This window comes from Erithacus rubecula (genome assembly GCF_903797595.1).
Source record: "Erithacus rubecula genome assembly, chromosome: 15".
NCBI lineage: Eukaryota > Metazoa > Chordata > Aves > Passeriformes > Muscicapidae > Erithacus > Erithacus rubecula.
In genome coordinates this window covers 1,456,989-1,477,959 of record NC_136667.1, presented here as the reverse complement: position 1 = coordinate 1,477,959, position 20,971 = coordinate 1,456,989, and the positions used below count along the sequence as shown (strand labels likewise).

At 38.2% G+C, this 20,971-nt stretch overlaps 1 protein-coding gene across 1 annotated transcript in view; it reads left to right on the top strand.

The window, feature by feature from the left end:
* Positions 1 to 20,971, top strand: part of DIAPH2 (diaphanous related formin 2) — a 157,681-nt gene that overhangs the window by 92,400 nt on the left and 44,310 nt on the right. The window contains exons 24-26 of the mRNA XM_079319084.1: positions 2,096 to 2,259; positions 8,899 to 9,034; positions 17,632 to 17,727. Coding sequence (XP_079175210.1) covers positions 2,096 to 2,259; positions 8,899 to 9,034; positions 17,632 to 17,727 — 396 coding nt within the window. The remainder of the gene's footprint in view (positions 1 to 2,095; positions 2,260 to 8,898; positions 9,035 to 17,631; positions 17,728 to 20,971) is intronic.

Below are 20,971 nucleotides of genomic sequence, written 5' to 3'. Positions count from 1 at the left end.
TTTTAAAGGATTCACTAAATTAATTTGTACATTTATATGTATTTCTTTTTGGTGAGCTGCTCGTGACAGCAATCTGCTGACTCTAAGGCAATTCATGTTTTTCTAAAATTTTTAGACTCTGCTCAATAATTCAGTAATGTGCCATTATTACCTATTTAATGTATTCTTGCCATTAAACTTTCATTTCCTTTTGTGCAGTTAAATGTCACTGAAGACTGAACTGTACCAGGTTTATCTTGAGATGATTGAAATTCTAATCAGACAGGTTAAACTTGTTTTCAATAAACTGAGAATTAGGTATTGCCACTGCTGTGGCACTATATAGGCAGATACTGTTTCAAAATGTTGATTTTATCAATTAATATCCATCACTGTGTTGGTTTCTGTTTCTCAGTGAACTTTACAAAACTATCACCTTTGCTCTTAGGCCACCAAGGCTTTAGTTGAGAGGATTGCTTGGAAAAATGATATTGATAAAGTTTTCAATCACACTTTCAAGAACCAAATTTTAAATGATGTTTATTTATGTACTCTCCCATTAGTTAAAATGGGCAGATCCAGGTGGAATGTTTGACCTCTTTCCAGTGGGAGATATTTTCAGCATCCAACTATTTCAACATCCAAGTGCTGCAGAAATATTGAGAGTAGAACATCCCTCTGAATTCCCCTGCTGTACTCTGCAATTTGCTGGCTATTTTTGGGAGCATCACTTTCAGGTTTAGTCCCATCTCAAAAAAGAATTTTATATATATTTTTATTTTTTTTTTAGGATTTCTCTGTGTGTGTCTGTCCCCTTGGTTTGCAGGCTGGAGGTTGTTTTGCAGAGAGGGCTCAAAGTGGTTTGGGATTAGCAGGCTCAGAGATGAGAGGGGCTGGGGCAGAGCTGTGCCCTGGTAACAACCAGAAAATTCACATGGCAGGAGCAGCTACAAGGAAAAGCCACAGGGAGCCAGGCTGCAGGGTTTCTGGAGCTCAGGGAATCTCTGGTGTCTTTTATTCTTGGGGTTTGATATGTGCAGCAAACACTTTCATCAGCCCCAATTCTCCATCAGCAGGGCTGCTTTAATCCTGCAGCAGATGTGTTTTTTTTCCCAGTGATTTGTGGCTTCTCAGCTCCAAACAACCCCACAGGAGAAAAGAGCAGACTGAAATGCACTTGCTTTGAGGCAAACCAATATTTCCTTTAGTAGCTTGCACCCTCCTTCTATTTGTAAAATAATTGTTAATTTTTTTTTTTTTTTTCCATGCAGGGTTTAAAAAAAATCACCTTATTTATCTATTTAAAAGCAGTATGTCAAACTTCTAATGATGGCTGCTGGGATGAAAGTCAATCTCAGTCTCATTTCTGGGCTTTCACCCTTCCTAAGGAAAAAAACAAGATTCTGTGGATCCATGGTGCTTTTCTCACTAATAATTTCTCAGAGCTGTTTGCCAGTTTGTTTGTGGATATTTCATTTTTGTAAGTTAGGTGGAATATAAAGTTGAGATTGTGCCCCCCAAAAAAGTGAACCAGTACAGGCAGCCTGAGGCTGAAAGAATCCACAGAGAAGAATTTTGTAATAAGAAAGAAAATTCAATGTCATACTGTATGATTTTGTCATTGATAGTTATGCACATTTTACATATAAAATATATTTGTGTGAGATGGGGAACATGACTTCATTTGATCAGTGATATCATTGATTCTCACAAAAACTAAATTTCACTCTGTGTTTTTATATAGAATTAGTTTTATAAAATTGTTAATCTCTTCAAATAAAAATGCCCACAGCATTTAAAAATTTTATGGAGCAAGTTGTAATCTCTGTCAGTGGCAAATATTCACCATTGGAAAGGGAACATTTAAGGGAAGTGTTGGTATGAACTTGCAGACATTAATAGTATTCATAAAATGGTAATATTAATAATATTGCTGTTAATATTAACTGATTAAAATGCCACATTTGGAAGCAGAACAGCTCCTGCACATTTTGCAGTTGTCACCTTTGTTCTGAGAGCTCTTCCCTCATGTTCTCTGTCTTTTATTTACTGTGGTTTTATTTTTATTCCTTTTTTTGTGCTGCATTTGAGTCATTTTCCTTAACAAGAGCTCACAGCTTTGCTGAGAGTGCCCGAGAGCAATATGAAAAACTGTCCAACATGCACAGCAACATGACCAAACTCTATGAAAATTTGGGAGAGTACTTCACCTTTGATCCCAAAGCAATAAGCATAGAAGAATTCTTTGGTGATCTGAGCAACTTCAGAACTCTGTTTTTGGTGAGTAAACCTCAAAGTGTTATACTTTATTTTTTTTTTTTTTCTCTCACAGTTTTACTTCTTTCCTTATCTCTCTGTTTTTTCTCTTATGTCTAATTTTTGTGTTTTATTCTGTGGCAGGAAATTGGGTGAACATTTCCAGAGTCATTTAGGTTTTGGTCATTTTATTGTCCTCCAGTGTGTAACTTCACAACTCAACTGGGGATATGGTTGAGCCAAATTTAATTCAACTTTGATATTTTAGTAATGTAATGAATCAGTTTTAATGTTCCCCCTGGTCCATTCAAAATTCACAGTGAAGTTTGTTTTTTTTCTCCTATGAGGGGCAAAAAAAAAATTTACAAAAAACTATTAAGATTTTCTGCAACATTTTGATGCTTGCAAGAAATTTCCCCAGAGGAAAAATACGCTGAGATTCCTTTAATCTGTGGGGTTTACTTTGGAAAAGTAATAAGTACTGATAAGAATTCAGGAGCAATCAGATAAGATTGAGGGTAGAGAACATTTCCAAATATTCCCTAGAGCATGCACAGTGTGAAATTTGTCCAGGTCAGTTGCTGGAATTCCTTCCTGCTTTCTCTAAGTGAAACTTCTTGTAGTATTTTGGTGATTGGCTGAAGTGAAATTCCAAACATTTTATAAATATTGGTGGCTCATTTTTTCCTGTTCATCATTCTTCTTTGCTCTTGCTAGTGGCTGTCTGTTGGATAAATCTCCTTTTTGTGCCATGAGCCACTTCAGAGGTTCAAAAGTTCCTCAGGTTGCTGGAGTATCACAGGAATTAAGTAAAACATTTCCACAGGATTTTCCTTTGCCAGTGGAACATGAGTCAAATTCAAGCCTGGAGAATAAAGAAAAAGTTGTATTCTCGTGGAGCTGACAACTGCAGGGAAATTGAATAAAAAGTAGCAAAAAGGGTGGTTTGTTGTGGGTTTTCTTTTTTCCTCTTTGCAGTTAAAGATCCACTGGATAATAATATCTCTTTAACATTTAGGACTCTGAAGAAGAAGAAATTTTTTTTTTCGATTTTTAGTCCTTTATTCCATTGAAAGTAAACACGAATTTCAATTGTCCTTGAGGACAACTGGAACTTGATAGAACATCAAGCCCAGAAGGATCAGGCTCTTATCAAATAATGATTAATCAGCTGCCTGGAGCAAGATGCCAGTTTGTTCTTTTCCATTTGTGTTCCTGAACTTGCTGCCTCACACTCTCTATCAAGTGACCTGTAATGTTTCCTGGCTGTCACTTTCTGAATGTTTGTTTGTGTTGGTGGCAGAGGGTTTAGAAATGTTCACCAAATCTGTCATGCCTGTGTTTGTAAACAAACACAAACTTCCTTTCAATCTGATAGTGCTGTGCAAGTTGTATGAAAGATGTACCTCAGCACTAGATTGGAAAATTTCCTTTTTTCTTGCCCAGTTTTTAAAAATGTTTTAGATTTTGTTTGGTCTTTGGGCTTCCTTTTAAGGCAGATGGTCTTAAAGGTGAATTTGAGTCTAAAAAAACCAAGTTGTTTTTGAAGCAGGAAAAGGGAATTTTGGGTATAGTTGTGTGAAATGCAGAGAGTATTTTGTTGAGTGAAGTGATTTTTTTTTTTTTTAGTCTGGTAGACAGTTTTTATCAGTGGTGACTCCTTCCCTCCCATTTGTGTAAATGCAGCTCTTTGGATAAGGAATTAAATCTTACAGTCCATTATAAATGTACTTAGAGGAAAAGGGTTGTGCTCCATTTCCAGTCAGTGTTTAAGCAGATGTGGGTAACTCACCAGAATGAGAGATGGGTTTGGTAAATCACCAGTGAAATAAATTGTCCTTTTACATCAACACTGGTATTGATTGATGGCCTGCTCTGCAACATCCACAAAGTGAACATCTCCCCAAAATGAGGAGAACATGAAATGATCAGCAGCTGAATGGTTTTTATTGGTGACCAACACTCTGGGCTGGAAGATTTTGTGAGATTGATGCCCTGAACCAGACAGGACACAGAGCATCTCTTATGTTGCCTTCATAAAATCCAGTTTATACCACAGTGCATTCAGCATCCTGGTATAAATGTACCTGTAAGACCTTTCCTTCTTCCTAATATCTGTTTGTTTATAACTTGTTTCAAAGTAAGTTTCAACCTCTGTGATTCAGGAGTGTTTTTTTTCTGGTGGCTTTTTTGAAATGTCCCTAGAATGCAGCAGGTCGTTTGCTACAGTAATGTAACTCAATGAATATACAATACATAAATAAATACATAATAAACATCTGATTTACCATGAAATACAGTGCATAGTCAGGCTAAATTCCCAGCTTTCAAACTCATAAATTGAGTTTGTAATTCAGGAGTGGTTTAAAAGAAAGGCTCTATTTATTCATTGTTCTCTCTGGTTATTTGTCTGGGAATACACTTCATCCCTTCTGCCTAAAAAGTAACAGTTCTTTAATGCAGCCTGAAAGATAACAGTTTCCAGCTAGCAGGAAACTGGGAAAAAATAAAGAATAATGAGCAAGAAGTATTTTCTTCAGCAAAATTTCCCAGGAGGTGGTTGCAAAAGTGAAGCACTGTCCTTATTACCAGGCAATATACAGCAAACCCTTCCTCCCCCCTGCCCCAAACCCCAAACACAAACCTTTGTAAGCTCTCTCAATTCTCATCTGAGTGGGTACATGCAGCTAGTGCTGAGCAGAGCAGGATTTAATCATTACCCTGAACAAATCAGGAATTAGGTGTAGGCTGGGGAAGGGCATGGGGGGTGGGATTCTCACAGGAGCAGGAGCTCAGCTTTATTTCCAAGGGGTTGGTGCAAGGATGGCATTTGTCTTGGAAACTCCCCAAAAGGTGTAAAAATAAATAATAAAGGAAATTAAACTGAGGTCAAGTACACTGTGTAGACAAAGCTGCCTAGGTGGAGTTGGGATTTTGTTCTGACCTAAGTTCTTTCTCTGTTGAGGTGGTTGCCTTTGTGGATGGGGTGAAATGTGGATGTCATATTTCAGGAAAGAAATTCTATTGATTAAGGAATATTTCCAAAAGTTACAGGGGAGAATGTGGTCCAGAAGAAACCATGAAGTTAAATTTCCTAATCTTGAAAGGAACAGGATTAAAAAGCTTTTGTTAGATTTTTTTGTTTTATATTCAGTGCTGGTAGCAGTGAGTCCAACTGAGAAATGTCATTATTTCCAGGCATTATCTTTGGAAGTTTGTAATATTTAAATGAGGATTTTGAATCCTTATTCCACTCTGAAAGCAAAGCATAGTGTGGGATTTGGGCTGAGGCAGAACTTAAGCTGTTGAAAAGCTCTTGTGAAGCAGAGACTTCATTACCTGCTCTGAGTGGGTCCCTTGGGCTGATAAAGTCCAGAAGGGAACTTTCCACAGATGTGTGCAGGATACAGATGCCAACATCTGCACTTGACTGTTTCTGAGCAGCTCTTGTATCAGAATGAACCTGACTTCTCCAAAATCCCCCCAATTTTGTTCCACATATATAATCTTAGTCTCATCATTCTGTTTGTTCCTAAATCCTATTAAGAGAATTTGATAATTGGAATCCACATTTGTCTTAATTGTGATTTCAGATTGATCACTGCATTATTGCAGCTTCATTTAGCATGCTGATGTTGGAGTAAATTACAGCTCATTCACTTCCTTCAGTTCAGATTTGCTTGCTTAGCACATTGAGGGAAATCCAGGCAGGTTAATGGAACTGGATAATCCTGTCAGAACACAGAGTGGAGCATGAAGTGGAAGGTGTAAGAAACCTCAAGGAAGAAATTGCAGCAGTGTGAGCGTGGCCTTCAGTGTTGTTTTTTTCACATTTATTTTTTTCTTTGCACAGTAATCCCACACACCCTTTGCAGTGCTTCTTCCACCAGCCATGGCTTTCAGGAAGTCTGCAAAATCTTTCAATCTTGGTGTTTTTATTATGTACTACACTGTGTGTAATCCTCAGAGTCTCTTTTTAAATCTGTTGAGAATTTCTACCCAGAAACTTTGAAAGCTTTTAACATGTCATGTTCAAGGTCCCCTATTAAAAAGAGTAATTCACTTTTTCTGCTGGATTCAGGCTCTTGTATGAACAGTTCTTACAGACCTACCTTAGAATGAATTTTTGTTGAAAAGTCTGAAAGATTCTGTTCATATGATCTGTCAGAACCTGGATTTGTCTTTTCCTTGATTGTTTTTGGAACTAAACAAGAATTTCTCTGCCCTGGGCCTTGGTTTATCTTTTAGGATTTGACCCAAACAGACAACATTTGTTTTCCTGGGGTTTCCAAGTTGTTTTTTTGTAAAGACAGTGATCCAGCTTTGTTTTTGTGTGTGCACTTAGCTCAGTGTCCCCATCAGGAATAACCTGAATGAGATGTGTGTGTTTATTCTGCTATCCAAATATTGGTTGAAGGGAGCTGGAAAAACAGTCCCAAACCTGTCCACTCAAGGGCTGTTTAATAATGATCCAAACTTACACAGCTGAGTGATGAAGTGAAACCACACAGCTTTTCCTTGGTACTGTTAAATTTGGTTTATTAAACTCTCCTGCCTGGGCTGTTTGAAGAATTTTTGGGGTTTTTTTTTGCATAGCAGCAGCTCTGTTGCCAAGCCCTTCATCTGCCCTGGCAAGCCCAGGACTTTTGTGTCCCTGGGGTGGCCACTGTCCCAAAGCTCATCCTCTCTTCACAGCCATGCAGCAGGAAATTCAATTTGTCTGCTCTTGTTTCATCCAGCTCCTTACATCTCTGTGCCATCATTTTCATAAGGATAACAATGAATTTAAATGTGTTATCCTCCAAGGAGCACCCAGGAAAAATCTTCCTTTTCCATCTGAACTGATTGCTCAATCTGCTTTTATAGTTTGCATTTTAACTCTCTGAATTTCTATAGATTAACTTCCAGTTAATCTGAGTTTGTCACTCCTGACAATTTATGACTGCAGAAGATTATTTTGCTGGAGCTCCATATTTTGCAGTTGCAAGGCAAATTTGGGGAAGGCCTGAGGGATCACAGGCAGCCTCATTATTGCTGCACGACCACTTTGTAGCCAACTGCATCTTTAATATCCAGGGAGATTTGTGCATTACAGTTTGTTTTCTTTCTTCTTGTTTTTAATAATTTACCTTCGAGGGTCTATTTACAACCGTGTGGATGTGTGAATATGTTTGTCTGTCAAAACTTAAGATATGTACAGAATGCAAGAGATGCATTAATTTTTTATTTGCTTCTTAAGGAAGGCAAGCTGTAAACTGGCAGAGCTGAGTACCAGAGCTGCACTTCAGTGAATCCTAATAAACACAAGGGGGAACATCAAACTATGTGCTTCTGCAACTAACTCACTTTAAAAGAGATAATATTCCTTGCTGAATCTAGTTCTCTGCTAGGAGAGACAATAATTTGGTTTTGGTTTTATTATAACAAAGCAAAGCTGCACTCAAACTTTCTCTAACTTTTAATTTGCTGTTGAATTAGCAAAACTGCCTGCCCTTTTGCACTAAGCAAAATAACAGAGGGTCATGAAAAGCACATCAATAAAAGGGATTTATGCATTTAAATATTTCTGTCTGCTGAGATTCACTTGAAAATTATTTCCCTTTTTGCATGCACTTACTTGTTTTCAGGAGACAGCATTGAGATGAGTGCTTCTCAAAATGTGTTTCTGAGGAGGCTTTTATCCTTACCAGAGGATGGCTTGTCTGATTTAAAACTGTTAGATTAATTTAGTTTTAATTGGAGAATAAATTTAGTTGTGTAGTAGATCCCCATGAGCAGTAGTAAGTTCTTTGTCACTGTGGAATTATATTGCAGTAACAAAACTGCTGATTTTTATTTCCTCTTTTAAAAGCAATGCCAATTACAGAGTTATTTTTTTCAGACTTCAAACTGATCTTTACCTTTTGAGGTAATGCAGAAAGGGGATCACTGGCATTTGATAGTTGAAAAAAACCAGTTCATCTGGAATATCACTGTTCTGGATTAGAAAAAATCCTCTGCAGTTCAAGTGCTTGGAAGAGAGAAGGTCTGAGGGAGTATAAACCATGCCATGAGAGAGAAAAATAACCCTTTGCAGTAGAAAATGAAAGGATTGATGTAATTCAGGCAGAGCAAATGCTTAAGAATCCACTGTACACCTGAGTCAAAATTCTCTTTACTTGCATTAATCATCAGTCAGTTTTGAGAAACTGTGATCAAATTTGTTAGCAATATGAATTCAAATATAAAGTATGTTTATCAATAGTTAAAAAAAAAAAAAAAAAAAAAAAAGTATTTAAAGTCTAGGATCTGAGTTTCAGCCACTTGTAATTGAATTTCTATCATAGTGGAAACTTGGCTTCCTCCCCACTCCTGTGAGCATGGCACAGGTTTGAGGTAGACTTGCAACCTTAATAGGGAAAAATACAAACATGTTGCTGCTGAAAACAATTCTGTTTTTTCCTTCATCATAAATGCAAAGCTCTTTCAGTTTTTCCATTGCCCTGATCAATACTTCTCACATCTACAAATAATGTACATTATGTTCCCTCCAAGATTTCTGAGGATGCTCCAAGTGTTGGGTCAAGTCCCTGCTCTCATCTCATGGAAACAGTGTCTGGACAAACCAGGTTATTTTGTTTGTTCTCAGTGTGCAGACACTCACATTCATTTCCTCTGGTGCAGGAGGCATTGAAAGAAAACAACAAAAGAAGAGAATTGGAGGAGAAAACCAAGAGAGCCAAGCTGGCCAAGGAGAAGGCTGAGAGGGAGAGGCTGGAGAGACAGAAGAAGAAGCAGCAGTTGATTGACATGAACAAAGGTAAGGCAGCATTTTTAGCTGAGAGATTATCATTGAAAAAGGCAAAACCAAGTCAGGAGTAAGAAACTGAAGGCTATTTCTGATCAATATGAGAAATAATTACTGGGTGTTCTGTAAGGTCAAAAAAGTTCATTTTTTAAAAATGGAAAATTCTGTTTTTTGCAGCCTCCAGGTCGTGTCACTCCATTTCTGCCACTTAATGTGTGCAGTGTTCCTTTCAAGGTGTTTTGTTGTGAATTATTGGCTTTTTTGCATTTGTGGCACTTAATTGATTTTTTTTTTTCTTCTTCTTATGGATTGACTTGCAAGAAGAAGTGTCTTCCTTGCTTTGTTGTTAATTTAATTCTGTAAACATCTCCATAATCGAGGTGTTGTGACAATTAATGTCTTTCTTTTTGGGCTTGGGGGTCTGTGTTAGAATGGATGTTCTCCCAGAAGTCCTATTAGGAGCTGGAAAATGTAGTTGAGCTTGGAGCCTGAGTACAGAGTGACATTTCAGCACAATAAAAAGCAAAGTGTTGAGCTTGTCAGCTGGGGAATGTTGAATTTCACATGAGACCTCTCTGCCAGAGAGGAAGGGAAGAAGGGGATGGGGTGGGCTCGATATTGATGCTGTGCAGATTTCCACAAGCTTGTAAAATAAAAGGTTTTATTCCTTACCTGACTCCAGAGGTAAAACTGGATTTAGGCAAGAGATTAACTTGCAGCTTTTTGTTCAGTTTCTATGAGTTTGTGTTAATCTGCTAATCTGAGCCAGCTGTAGAAACACCTGTCCCTGTTATCCATTTAGCAGGCCCTGCTCAGGGGAAATGCTGCAGTGGCACCACAAATCCTGTTATCTTTGGCCTTGCTTGAACTGCCACTGACACTGCATGGAATACTCTCTGCAGAATTCTTTCCTATAGATGGCAAACTTTATTATCAGATCATTTAAAGATTAGTCTAATTTCAGTATAGCTATAAACAAAATGTAAAATTTAAACAGAGGAGCTGCATAAAGACATTTTCTTTGTTAAATTAAGCTAGTGAAGGTTTCTAATGAGACTTTTATAATCTGTTCTTTCAGCATTTGATTAATATTTCTTTAATATCTGCAAAAAAAAAAAAAAAAAAGAAAGTCCATGGTAATATGGACAGGCACTTTTCTGTGAATGGGAGAACCATTAATTCATTAATTTAAATATCCTTCCATCCCCCTCCCTGTGGCAGAGGGAGTTTATTTGAGCTGCCCTGGAGACAGTGCAAGGCAGGATGTTTTGTGAGCTGTTGGGAAGTGTTCTGGTGCTGTTCTCAGTGCCCTGGGCTCAGTTTGAAGTTACAATTCTCAGAATTGCCTCAGCTCAGTCCCAAGAGCTCCCCTGCATCTTTTGCATCCCTTCCCTCTCCCAGCAGCTGAGGGGACAGCACTGAGTGGCACAGGTGCCTCCCTGCACTGACATTTTGCTTGCTGTCATCTAAGTCTTTTCCTAGCTCAAGTTGAATTTTGCATTGTAGTCCTCTCTTAATGAAAATGCAAATATATGAATATCTTTACATGGCCCAATGCACCAAAACTGCCATTTAAATAACTAATGCTTGTAAATCTGTGACACAAAGTTACTTTAATACTTCTAAAATATTTTTTTTTTCCAATCTGTAAATATTTTAAAATATCCATTTCACATATTTCAGCTCTGCTGCTGTGGTAGGAGGAGGGCTAAACCCCCATCCCCACTGGATTCCATGACATTGATATTCAATTGACTCTTTTTGCCAAATAACTATTTTTATTTCCTTGATGCAGCTACTTCTGTGTGCTCATTGCTGCTTATAGAAAAAACAGTTTGTGAATTTGTCTGAGTGAATGTGACACAGCAGACTTAGAGGGAGGAGCAGATGTCCTCTCAAGCTGTCACTTGGACAAGGTGATTTTCACTCAAGGCTCTTTTCCACCTCACCCTCTCTCAGCTCTGGGTCTCCAGAGTCAAATTTGATCTCAGTGCTGCAGCCTTTGGGGTCAGAGCAATTTAATCCCAGCATTTTTCTATAATAAGTGTTTGTTTTCTTTTCTGACCATTCAGTGACAATTTTTGTGTGGTCACTGGAGAATCCAGATTAGGTTAGTTATAATTAATTAATTTAAAATGAATATCTGTTTCTTGGTGTAAGTGTAGAAAAACCACAGTGTGGCCAGAATCAAGAATTGTTCTGAATATTTATGAGTAACTCAGACTTTGCCAGGATTTTGAAGACTTCTTGACCCAGTGTGGTGATTTTGTGCTTTGTGTAACTGAGCTGCCACATAAGCACTACTTGAAAACTGATAAAAAAACCTGCTGAACTTTCCAAAATATTTAAAGATGAATGCAAAAATATTGTAAAAAACATCTATAAAAATGAACTTTCCAAAAAAGTCATCAAGATTGTTAGCATTAGGTGAAAAGTCCAGGTTTCCTGGTGAAGTTTGGAGGCACAGAAAAGTTTGTGCTTTATGCTCACACCTACAAATCTGAAGTTTCACAGTTCAAATCATGATCAATTCTTTCTCCTTTCATGACTTTAATCTGATTCAGCATCTGCAGAATTCCTGCAGCCTTGCTTTGTGTGCATGTCTGAAGCAGGGAGGGAAAAAAATTGGAGGATTCAACTTCCTGGGAGCTGCAAAATGTGAAACAGCAATTCTGATGCAAATGTTATTTAATCAGAAACAGTTTTGCTCTTCATTATATCTGATTACCATGGCAATTAAAATCACCTTTTACCTAGCAGTACTTGGATAAAAGATGGAATGAGCCTTCCCAGTCCCAATTAGGATTGAATTAATTGTTTTGAAGATATATTAACATTCTCCCCTAGTGCAGATGAAGATAATGCAAGTGAAGTTCTGTGCTGGGGGTTGATGGATATTCCTGCTTTCCATTTCCAGTTCCCCCACAGAAAATTTTATTTCTTTTTATTCAGACTGGTGTATTCAGACTGTGTTATTCAGGTTCTGCTGGGTTTCCATTTCACTGGTGCAGGGTATAATTCCAGAGGTTGCTTTTGCTGCAGTTTCCTGATGATTCTGTGCTTTTCTGGTTGGTTTGTCTTCCTTCCACGTCCTTTGGCATAAACAGAAATCCATACTAAGCTTATTACCAGTTCCATGTTATTTTGTAAATGCCTTTTGGAATTTCTGATTGCATGGGAGTACCTGGAGTGGTAGAACTTGGGTCTTATTTACATTTTAAAGATTATTAGTTTGTGGTGCTGGATGTCAATGAGGCAACTGTTGCAGTTCCTTTGGGAAGTCATTATTTTTCATATTGATGTCTGTTTGAATATGCTCCTGAAATCTGATATTCACAGCAGAAAAACTAGATTGAGCTTTGCATTATGCCTAAAGGTGAGCACCTACAGCACCAGGGTGAGGCTTGAGTTTTCCTCTTCAAAGCAATTCTGCAGAAATTGCTAAAAAAACTTTGTAAAATCTGTTTGTGCAGGAGTTTAAAGCTGTTTTGAGAATGGGGTGAGTGTCAGAATTAGTGAGCTGCTGCTAAATGGGTCACAAACAGCTCAGGAGAAATATAATAGATGTGAGTATGGACAGCAAATTAGAAATTACAGCTTGAAATTTCATCTCACCTTTAAATGTTTTGCTCTGGAAAAAATTGGTTTTGATAATGAAGATGGCCCAGATGGTACCTTCCAATTGATTTTATCAGGGGGGAAAAGTTATTAGACTGACAAATCTGTGATTGGGATAATTGCAGGGAAAAAAGAAAAATTGGATTCTTTTCTCTTAAAAGGAGGTTTCCTGGGGACTATTTACTGAACAGTAACAAGTAGTAACTTCAGGGAGTTTTCTATGCAAATTCAGCTTTTCCTTAGAGAAGTTACTTGTGTTTCAAAAAGTTGGTACTTTTATTAATTTTGAAAGTAGCCATAATTTTGTTTATCTCAATGGAACTGCTGTATAACAGTTGATATTTTGTAGAACTTACAATGTTAAAAAGCATTTCAGAAATAATTGTTGATCAGCTTCAGTATAAGGTTTGTTCAGGAGTCAGGGAGGAATGGGGAGTGAGGAGCAGAAAAACCCCTTGGCTCTGTGTAAGGGCTGCTCAGTCATAATAAAAAACCCTGAATTATCATAATAAAAAAAACCCTAAATTATCAATATTTTTTCCAGTTCCAAAACACAGCTCCACACCAGCTGCTGTGAGAAAAATTAATTCTATCTCTCTCAAAACCATCACCAATATTAAAAAAAAAGAAAATAGAAAGTCATCAAGAATGTATAAGAATTCTCCTTTCCTCCCTTTTTCCCTAAAATGTTAGAGCAATTGTTCAATTATAAGGAACTTGAAAGAGGAAATTATTAACCATGATAAAGCATTCATGATTTTTCTCTGCCTTATGTAGCAGAAATCAAAAGTAGCTCAGTCCTGCAGCTTAAATGTAGCCTTGAAACTGCAGCAGAACTTTATTTACAGGTGTAATTAGTGAGGGATCACATGGGATTTTTTTGGGTTGTTTTTTGGGGTTTTTTTGTGAGCTGCACAATCTTTTCCTTCCCACACAGAGGCAATCTCTTCCCATTTGTCCCAGGAAATTCACTTTACAGCCTATTTCAGGTGTGGTCCTGCAGGAAGAGGCTCCAGGGGCATCTCAGTGAAGCCACAGCTTTGACCATTGGGACACTTTCTCCCAATAAATAAAAAATGTGCATTTCTAACATTGTTTTCAATAGCCTGCCTATACAACAAAGCACATTTCCCCCCCTTCTATTAATTTATTTAAGCCTGAGGTCAGATTTATCATCAACAATATTCTTAATTGGTATGGAAACAAGGCTTTGCCTTGTTTTGTAGGCTGACATTAGATAGGGTTTCACTTCTCAGTCACACTGGCCTAACTTGTTCTCCTTTAATTAAAAAGTAAATAAGAGTCACGAGACAGCACTCTGCTGCAAGCTGCAGAGCAGGGCTGCTTCCTGGAGATATTTATTATGCATGCAAAATGAATTTAGCAAATGAATAAAATGCAAATATATGAGGAGAACACAAAAACACGCTTTCCCAAAGACATTGAGAGCTGACCTTTTTAAGTGAATATATTGCAATTAAAAATCCTGGTAGTGGTTATGAATAAAAAGTCTTGTTTAAAAGTTTCTACAGGACACACATTACAGTTTGAAAAGTTCTTAAAAGTTTAAAGCAAAACAGGGTAGTGCAAGATGTGAGTAGAAGCATAATTTTAAAATCCTTTGGAGCAGCAGGAGGCAGCATGTGTTACCTAATGTGGTATTTGAGATTCAGTAAGGGCCCAAATTTATCAAAAAATTCCTGTTAAATTCCTATAAACCTTTGCCCAAATGGCTGTGCAATATCTACACTTGTTATTAACTGAGATCAGTTTGCCATCAGAATATTTGTAGTAGTGAGTACAAGATGTTTTGCAAGTGCAGTTGGAAAATACAAGGAAATAAAAATGTGCCTGTAAAATTTGTGAGTAATCCATGCAGACAGCAAAGAGAGGGCAGCAAAACTGTCCAGCAACAGGAGCTGTGGCTGTGAGCAGGTCTCTGGGGGCTTCACATGAACAGCAATTTCTGCACTCCCACATTATCCCAGCACCTTCTGAAACGTGACCCCAAGTTCAGGCTGGAATCCTTTTTGGCAATATTGCTGCCTCCAGATCTCCTCTAAACCTCAGGGGATTCCAGAGCACAGGAGAGCTGCTCCTACACCCTGCACTGGCTGCTCTGTGCATTCTGAAGAAACTGTGCAGCCAGTTTATTGTTGGAGTGCACCCTGGTTGTCTAAAAGGCTTTTCCAGGTGTGGTTTCTCTCCTGTGATCAAGCTGGTGCAGCCCTGCTCCTGCACAAACAGGGTCCTGTTTTTTATCCTGCTGCCTCATTGGGTTTCTTTGGTCACCTCCAGATTGGAGTTTTTGGGTATTCCCACTTAGGAGCTCCTGGTTGTGAAGTTAAACACTTACCCAGTTATTTCAGTTGATTTTATTATTCCAAATTCTGCACATTGGGTCCCTTCAGCAGTGCAAGGAGCAATAACATTGTTCTATAGAAGAATGAAATTATTTTTATCTTTTATTATGATCATTAAAAGTGGCCCAATTCTGTTGAGTAGCACTGGTCCAAAGCCTGGGACCTGCAGGAGCACAAATGTTTCCTAAAAACCCACCCAGCCTGGACCTCAAAACCAAAAGTGCAACAGAATTACTGCCAAATGCAAATTTAAACAAATGGGGCTCATAGTTAACACATCAATTAATGACTGAGGGTCCTTCTGCCTTGCTCTTTAATACCTGGAGTGAATCTGGCTCTTTGCTGAGGCCAATCAAAGTAAATTGCCAATTTGTTGGGTTTCTTTGTTGTTTTTTTTTTCTCCACTTTTACTCTCTTAAATGCTTGGGGTCAGCTTGGAGAGGAAACAATGAGGAAGGAAATGACTTGTTCCAGATGAAACTCCTGTCCTTGTGTACAGTGAAAGACACCTAAAAGGAAAATCATGATTATGTATTTTATTTCTACTGACAGAAATGTTGCAAATAAGTTTTTAGTTTTCAAACTTCTGGCAATTTCTGTCTTTGTTTCATATTTGTGTCTATAAATTGGGTGGAATAAAAAAGACAAATGGAGAAGGTAGCTGGTGCTGTGTGTAAAACTGCAGCCAGAACTATAGGGAAAGACTGAAATTTTTGTTGGATTTTATTTATTTATCAATTTTAATCAAGGCTCCCTGAAAATGCAATTCTTGGTCCAGTTCCCACTTAAGCACCTGAAGATTTTAAGATGCACAGCTGAGAGCAGATCTTGCATAAATTTTACTTTGAGGAGTTAAAATCTCATCACTGTCCTGCAGCTTCCTTAATTATGTGTTTTATGTTGTATATTCTGGCATCCCAAAACCAGGCTGGGTTTTGGCACTTGCAGTAATTAGCAGGTAGAGCAGCTCACTCAGCAAAAAAAGTGGAAGGCTGCATAAACACTACAGAAATATTGAAGGATTTTTGTCTTTTTTAATAAACTCTGCCAACTCTTACTTTTAATGAAGATCGAAGAATATTGTAATTTCTCTACACATTAAATATTCTAAGAGATTAACTAGTCCTGGGTCTGCAGTCATTGTCATTAAAGGTTTCAGACCAACTTGATGTGTATTAATTTGGACAATGTGTATTCACAAACTTTTGATTTGGATGGTAAATTTAATACAGAGCCAGCAACAAATCAATGAATAAGCATGGGTAGGATAAGAAACACAAAGAAAAACAATTATATTGTACAGTTTAGAGAAAATTCTGGCCTTGTGTGTGAGTGGGAATTGAGAAAAGCTAATTTGCTTATTTGTTTTGCAGGAGCTCAGTGTTCAGGCTTTTAGATGGAATGTAATTAAAACTGGTATTTCAGAGTCTTGTGCTGGTTCCTGCTCTGCTCCCTTTCCCCACCCTGGAGAGAACTTTGGGGATGTGCTGTGATTTGTGTGTACAGTGGTTTGAGTCAGGCTGATGTACAATTTAAAAGTAGCAAGTAGTTATTCTAATGATCAGCTTGTAGAAATTTGAAGCAGGTGGTTTTTAGGTGTGCTCTTACATCAGGTCTGGACTGAGTCTAATAAATCTGAATGCAACAGAGAACCAGGACAGAACAGCTTTTTCATTAACAGGCTGCTTTTAGACTTGAGCATCTGAGAGCTTAAATGTGCTTTTAACCTCCTACACTTTGTGTGAGTCAGAAGTTTTTTGCCATAGTGTGATTTTTTTTTTTTTTTTTGCATAAAGTAATGATCTTTCCATTCCCAGATGGGGGAATTTATATTAGTTTGGAGTCTGAGAGATGTGGATGAAATTGTCCACCTACCTGCTGAGTCTAACCTATATTTTAGTTTTGGGTTATAACACAGATATGGGAACAGAAAGAGGCATTAATCAATAGTTTTGTAACCTTTTAGTTCTTTGACCTCTATTTCTCATGCTGCTGAATGCTGCTGTCAACTGTTATTAACAGACTGAAATGCAAAGGAATGTAAAGACTCAAATATGTAAAAAGAAGTAATTTTTCTGCCCAAATTTCCATAATGCACCATAAAGTCCAGCAATTTAAAGCCTGTGAGTTAGCTTGGATATGAAAAAGGCAAAATAAAAAATTTAGCACAAGTAAAATTCAGATGTTAAGAATTGTTATACCATTGTCTTCTACTGCATGATTATCCACTCTTCATTCTTTCCTTGTGTCACCTGAAGACCATCCATGCTGTTGATTGTATAGATAATTTTTTCCCAAAGATTTAGTGAATGATGAAGTCAGGAGGCAGCGTGTGAAATATTTTCTCTGCACTGCAACACTGAACTTTCTGCTATTCAGTGTCATCAGGTGCATTGATTAAATGGACCTGTTTGCACTTCAGATAACTCAGCAGCAGCTGCCCATCTGCATCAATAATGCACAGAAAACATCTCTGAGCTGAAGGAACAGCAGGATTGGCACCAATTTTACCTCAATTATGGAGCCTCACCCATTGACACCTTATGGAAATGTGACAACACTTGGGCTTTTATTTCTTTGTAAAGGCTTCTTTGGGGTGTGCTGATTGAGTTTTCTTTGTGCTCCCAGAGGGTGATGAGACAGGAGTGATGGACAGTCTGCTGGAGGCTCTGCAGTCGGGAGCAGCGTTCAGGGACCGCAGGAAACGGACGCCGCGACCGCAGGGTAAGAAAATCTGAATTTCTGGCAGCCCAGGCTGCAAACTGGGCAGGTGCAGGTGTCTGGCAAAAGATTTACCAGCACTTCTCACTGGGCTGCTCTTGAGCTGCTGTGAAAGGCCAGCAGTGTGATCATGGATTTTGAACTCCATGTTTGAAATGGTATTTAAGCATCCCTGCACCAAGGGTGCTTCATTCTTAGCACTGGGAGTATAATTAATTTATTCTAGGTGGTGCCATGAGGAGTGTTGGCTTCTTAACAAATAAGACTTTGAATGTTCAGCTGCTCACCAGTTCCAAGAACTGCTCTTGGGTGTGCTGTGCTTTGGTAGGAACTTGCAGTATTTGGAGTCTTAAAAGTAAATTTCACTAAGATAGCTTCATTTTCCTAAGGAAAACAATAGTATTGGACTAAATGTCCAGTTTACTGAGCAATTGCTGCTTCCTGCAAAGCTGATTTTGTGAAAATTTTTTGAGAAGTTAATCAGTGGCAGTTTCCTTCCTTCACTTCTCTGCTTGTGAAATGCATTTACTCTGCTTTTACTTTTCATCAAAGCTGATGGTAACTGTGTTTTGCAGTTTTTCATTTGAAACATTTCTTACAGTAAAAAATGCAGTCTTAAAAATCTACAGTTGAAGTTATTTGGCATAAAATCCAAAGTTTGGTTTGGATATGTTTGGCAAAAGAAAGTCTTAAATAAGCCATGTTTATCCAGCTGTCCTCAGTGAGCTGGGGTTGGGTTCATGTTGGGTGATGATTTTTTTAGAGGAACAGAAGAGTGAAGGCAAATTCTATTGCCCTCTGTAATAGCAAAGGTAGTGCATAATTACTTTTAATTTGCCATATGCATGATCTTATGAAAAAAAATATTTAAATGACTTGATTTATTCATAGTATGAAGTCAGTTCTGCTACAGTTCCAGTATCATTCTTAATTCAGGGCTTGTTTCTGCTCTCAGATCAGACGTGAAAGAACTCCTCGATCAAAATTTGGTTTTTTTCCCTATCTTGAGAAGTATCATTTTGAGAGATGGTTTATATGTACTGTGACTCAAGGAGACATTTGTCACCAAGTGGTGACAAAGCAAAGCTTCCCAGGGACCAGAGGAGATGCACAAAATCTGCTGCAGCTGAGAAAACAGAGAAGATGATTGAACCTGGTCAAAGCCAGAGACTCCTCAGCAAAACTGGGGACAGAGCTAATTAAAAATCCCTTTGACTGATCTGGTTTATGTAGTTACTGTGACTTCTGTGTTTGGAATTTCATTGAGTCAGGTGATATTCTAGAGGGGTCTGGATTTTAAATGGAAGGAGCTGATTGACTTTGGAGATCTCACTGTGAGAAAAGGACTGAGTCTTCCAATCCCCAGCTCTGGGCAGCTGTAAGTGTTCTATAAGAGAAGGTCACAAAGTAAAGTTTTCAGGAGTAGCTAAAAATTGAGAAAAGGAGGCAATAAATGTTAGTCCCAGCCAAATATCTCATTTAAACTTCCATGTAAATTTTTTCATGTGGTTTAGAAACATACATGACATCTCATGAGTCACTTCTCTACACACCAAAAGGTGCCAAAAAATGTGGCTGTGACATTTGTGAGCAGTGAACTACAGCATAAAAAACCTGAGACCACATTTACAATCTTCCACATCCCTCCTGCAAAAAAGGAGCAATGACAATTCCCTCTTTGGTGCCACTCTGTCCTGCAGAGTTCCAGCCAGTGAGATTGGAATAAACAATTAACTCCTTTGGTTCAGTGAAGGGGAAAAAAGAGAAATAAAAGGGCTGGGAAGAAGAGACTGGGGGATTTGTGGGTTTGCTGGCAATTGGATAGCAAATGGAATAATTCTGGCTGTGGGCAGTGCAGGGATTCCTGTGAATTATTGGAGCTGAACAACTTGGGCTTGGGACACTTGGGAAAAAGAAGGGGAAAAAAAAAGGAGCTGCTATTTCCAAAGTTAGACTTGTCCAGCACAGTTTTGAGTTTGAACTAGTCTTGGTTACACATCATGATGTGAGAGGAAAATCTATTGTTTTCTGTCTGTTTTGAAAAAAACCTCATTTTTCTGCCAGTTGTGGTTGTCATTTAGCAAAGGGAAAGAACAACTTGCTTGGTTGCTTTTTGTAGTTTTGCTAATTCCTTGGTAACAGGTGGCCCCTCCAGAAAGGCAAAAACCCCTGTCCAAGCCCCTAAAAAAACCCCCAAAGAAAATGCCCCCAAAGCCACTCAGCAATGCAGTTAAGTTCACTTTTGTACATTTTTAATGGACTCTAGAACTGTATTTTTCCAAACTTGCTTATTCTGTTTGCATCTCATGGTGAAAATTAAAACTGGAGAGGTTTCACACCCTCACAGTGGCTGCAACCAGAAGATCATGGAAATTTAGCTTTTGGTGTGTTTTCTTCCAGTGGTTTCACAAGGGAAATTTGACTCAAATGGAACAAACTTTTATATCACTTTTAGTGGCATTTTGATCAGTTTGGCAAAAAACCTGGGAGGGATGAATTAATTTGGATAACAGAGCTCCAATTACTACAGGCTTACAACCAGCCCTAAAGAGTTTAATTCCATCTCTTCAATTTGCCTTTTTTACAGAGGGTGCTGCTGTGCCTTGTAGAATATTTTTGGTCATGTTTTTAAAATATTTCCAGTCAGGTTCAGCCTGGGTAAGAGGTGGAGAAGGGAAGGAGTGGTGCTCTGTTCCTCCAGGACACAGGGGGCTGCTCAACATTGCTGTTCTCCTGCTGGGGAAAATCAAATGGTGAAATGTGCAGACAGGTTCAGAAAAATAAACCCCATTTCTAATATGTTTAACTGCATTATGTTTGTTTGCAAAGCCTGGAAATGAAAAGCTCCACTTTAATGGGTTGTATTACAGTTTTCCAGTAAAAATGGTTTTGTTATCAGGTCATGGAAGTAATAATAATAAATTCTTGCCCCCCTGCTCTAGTTTTACATTTCATTCTACTCTTAGGTGTTCTTTCTTCTGTAGAACTGCTCCATGTGCAAAAACATGGTGTGGTTTCTCTCTCCTGAGAGATTTATTGTTTCCAGCCACTGGATTTTAGGGAGAGAGATTGTCCTTTCAGTGGATTGCTTTGCTTATTGAGCCCATAAAATAATAATTAGAAATCAGTTTCTAGTAATGCTGGTTCCTCTTCCAAAAACACATTTTGCAAGTTTGCCAGTACTGGTGTAATAAAGAGCAGGGTTGGGTGGCATTTATCCCAGGGTGCCATTAAAATCTGCAGCCAG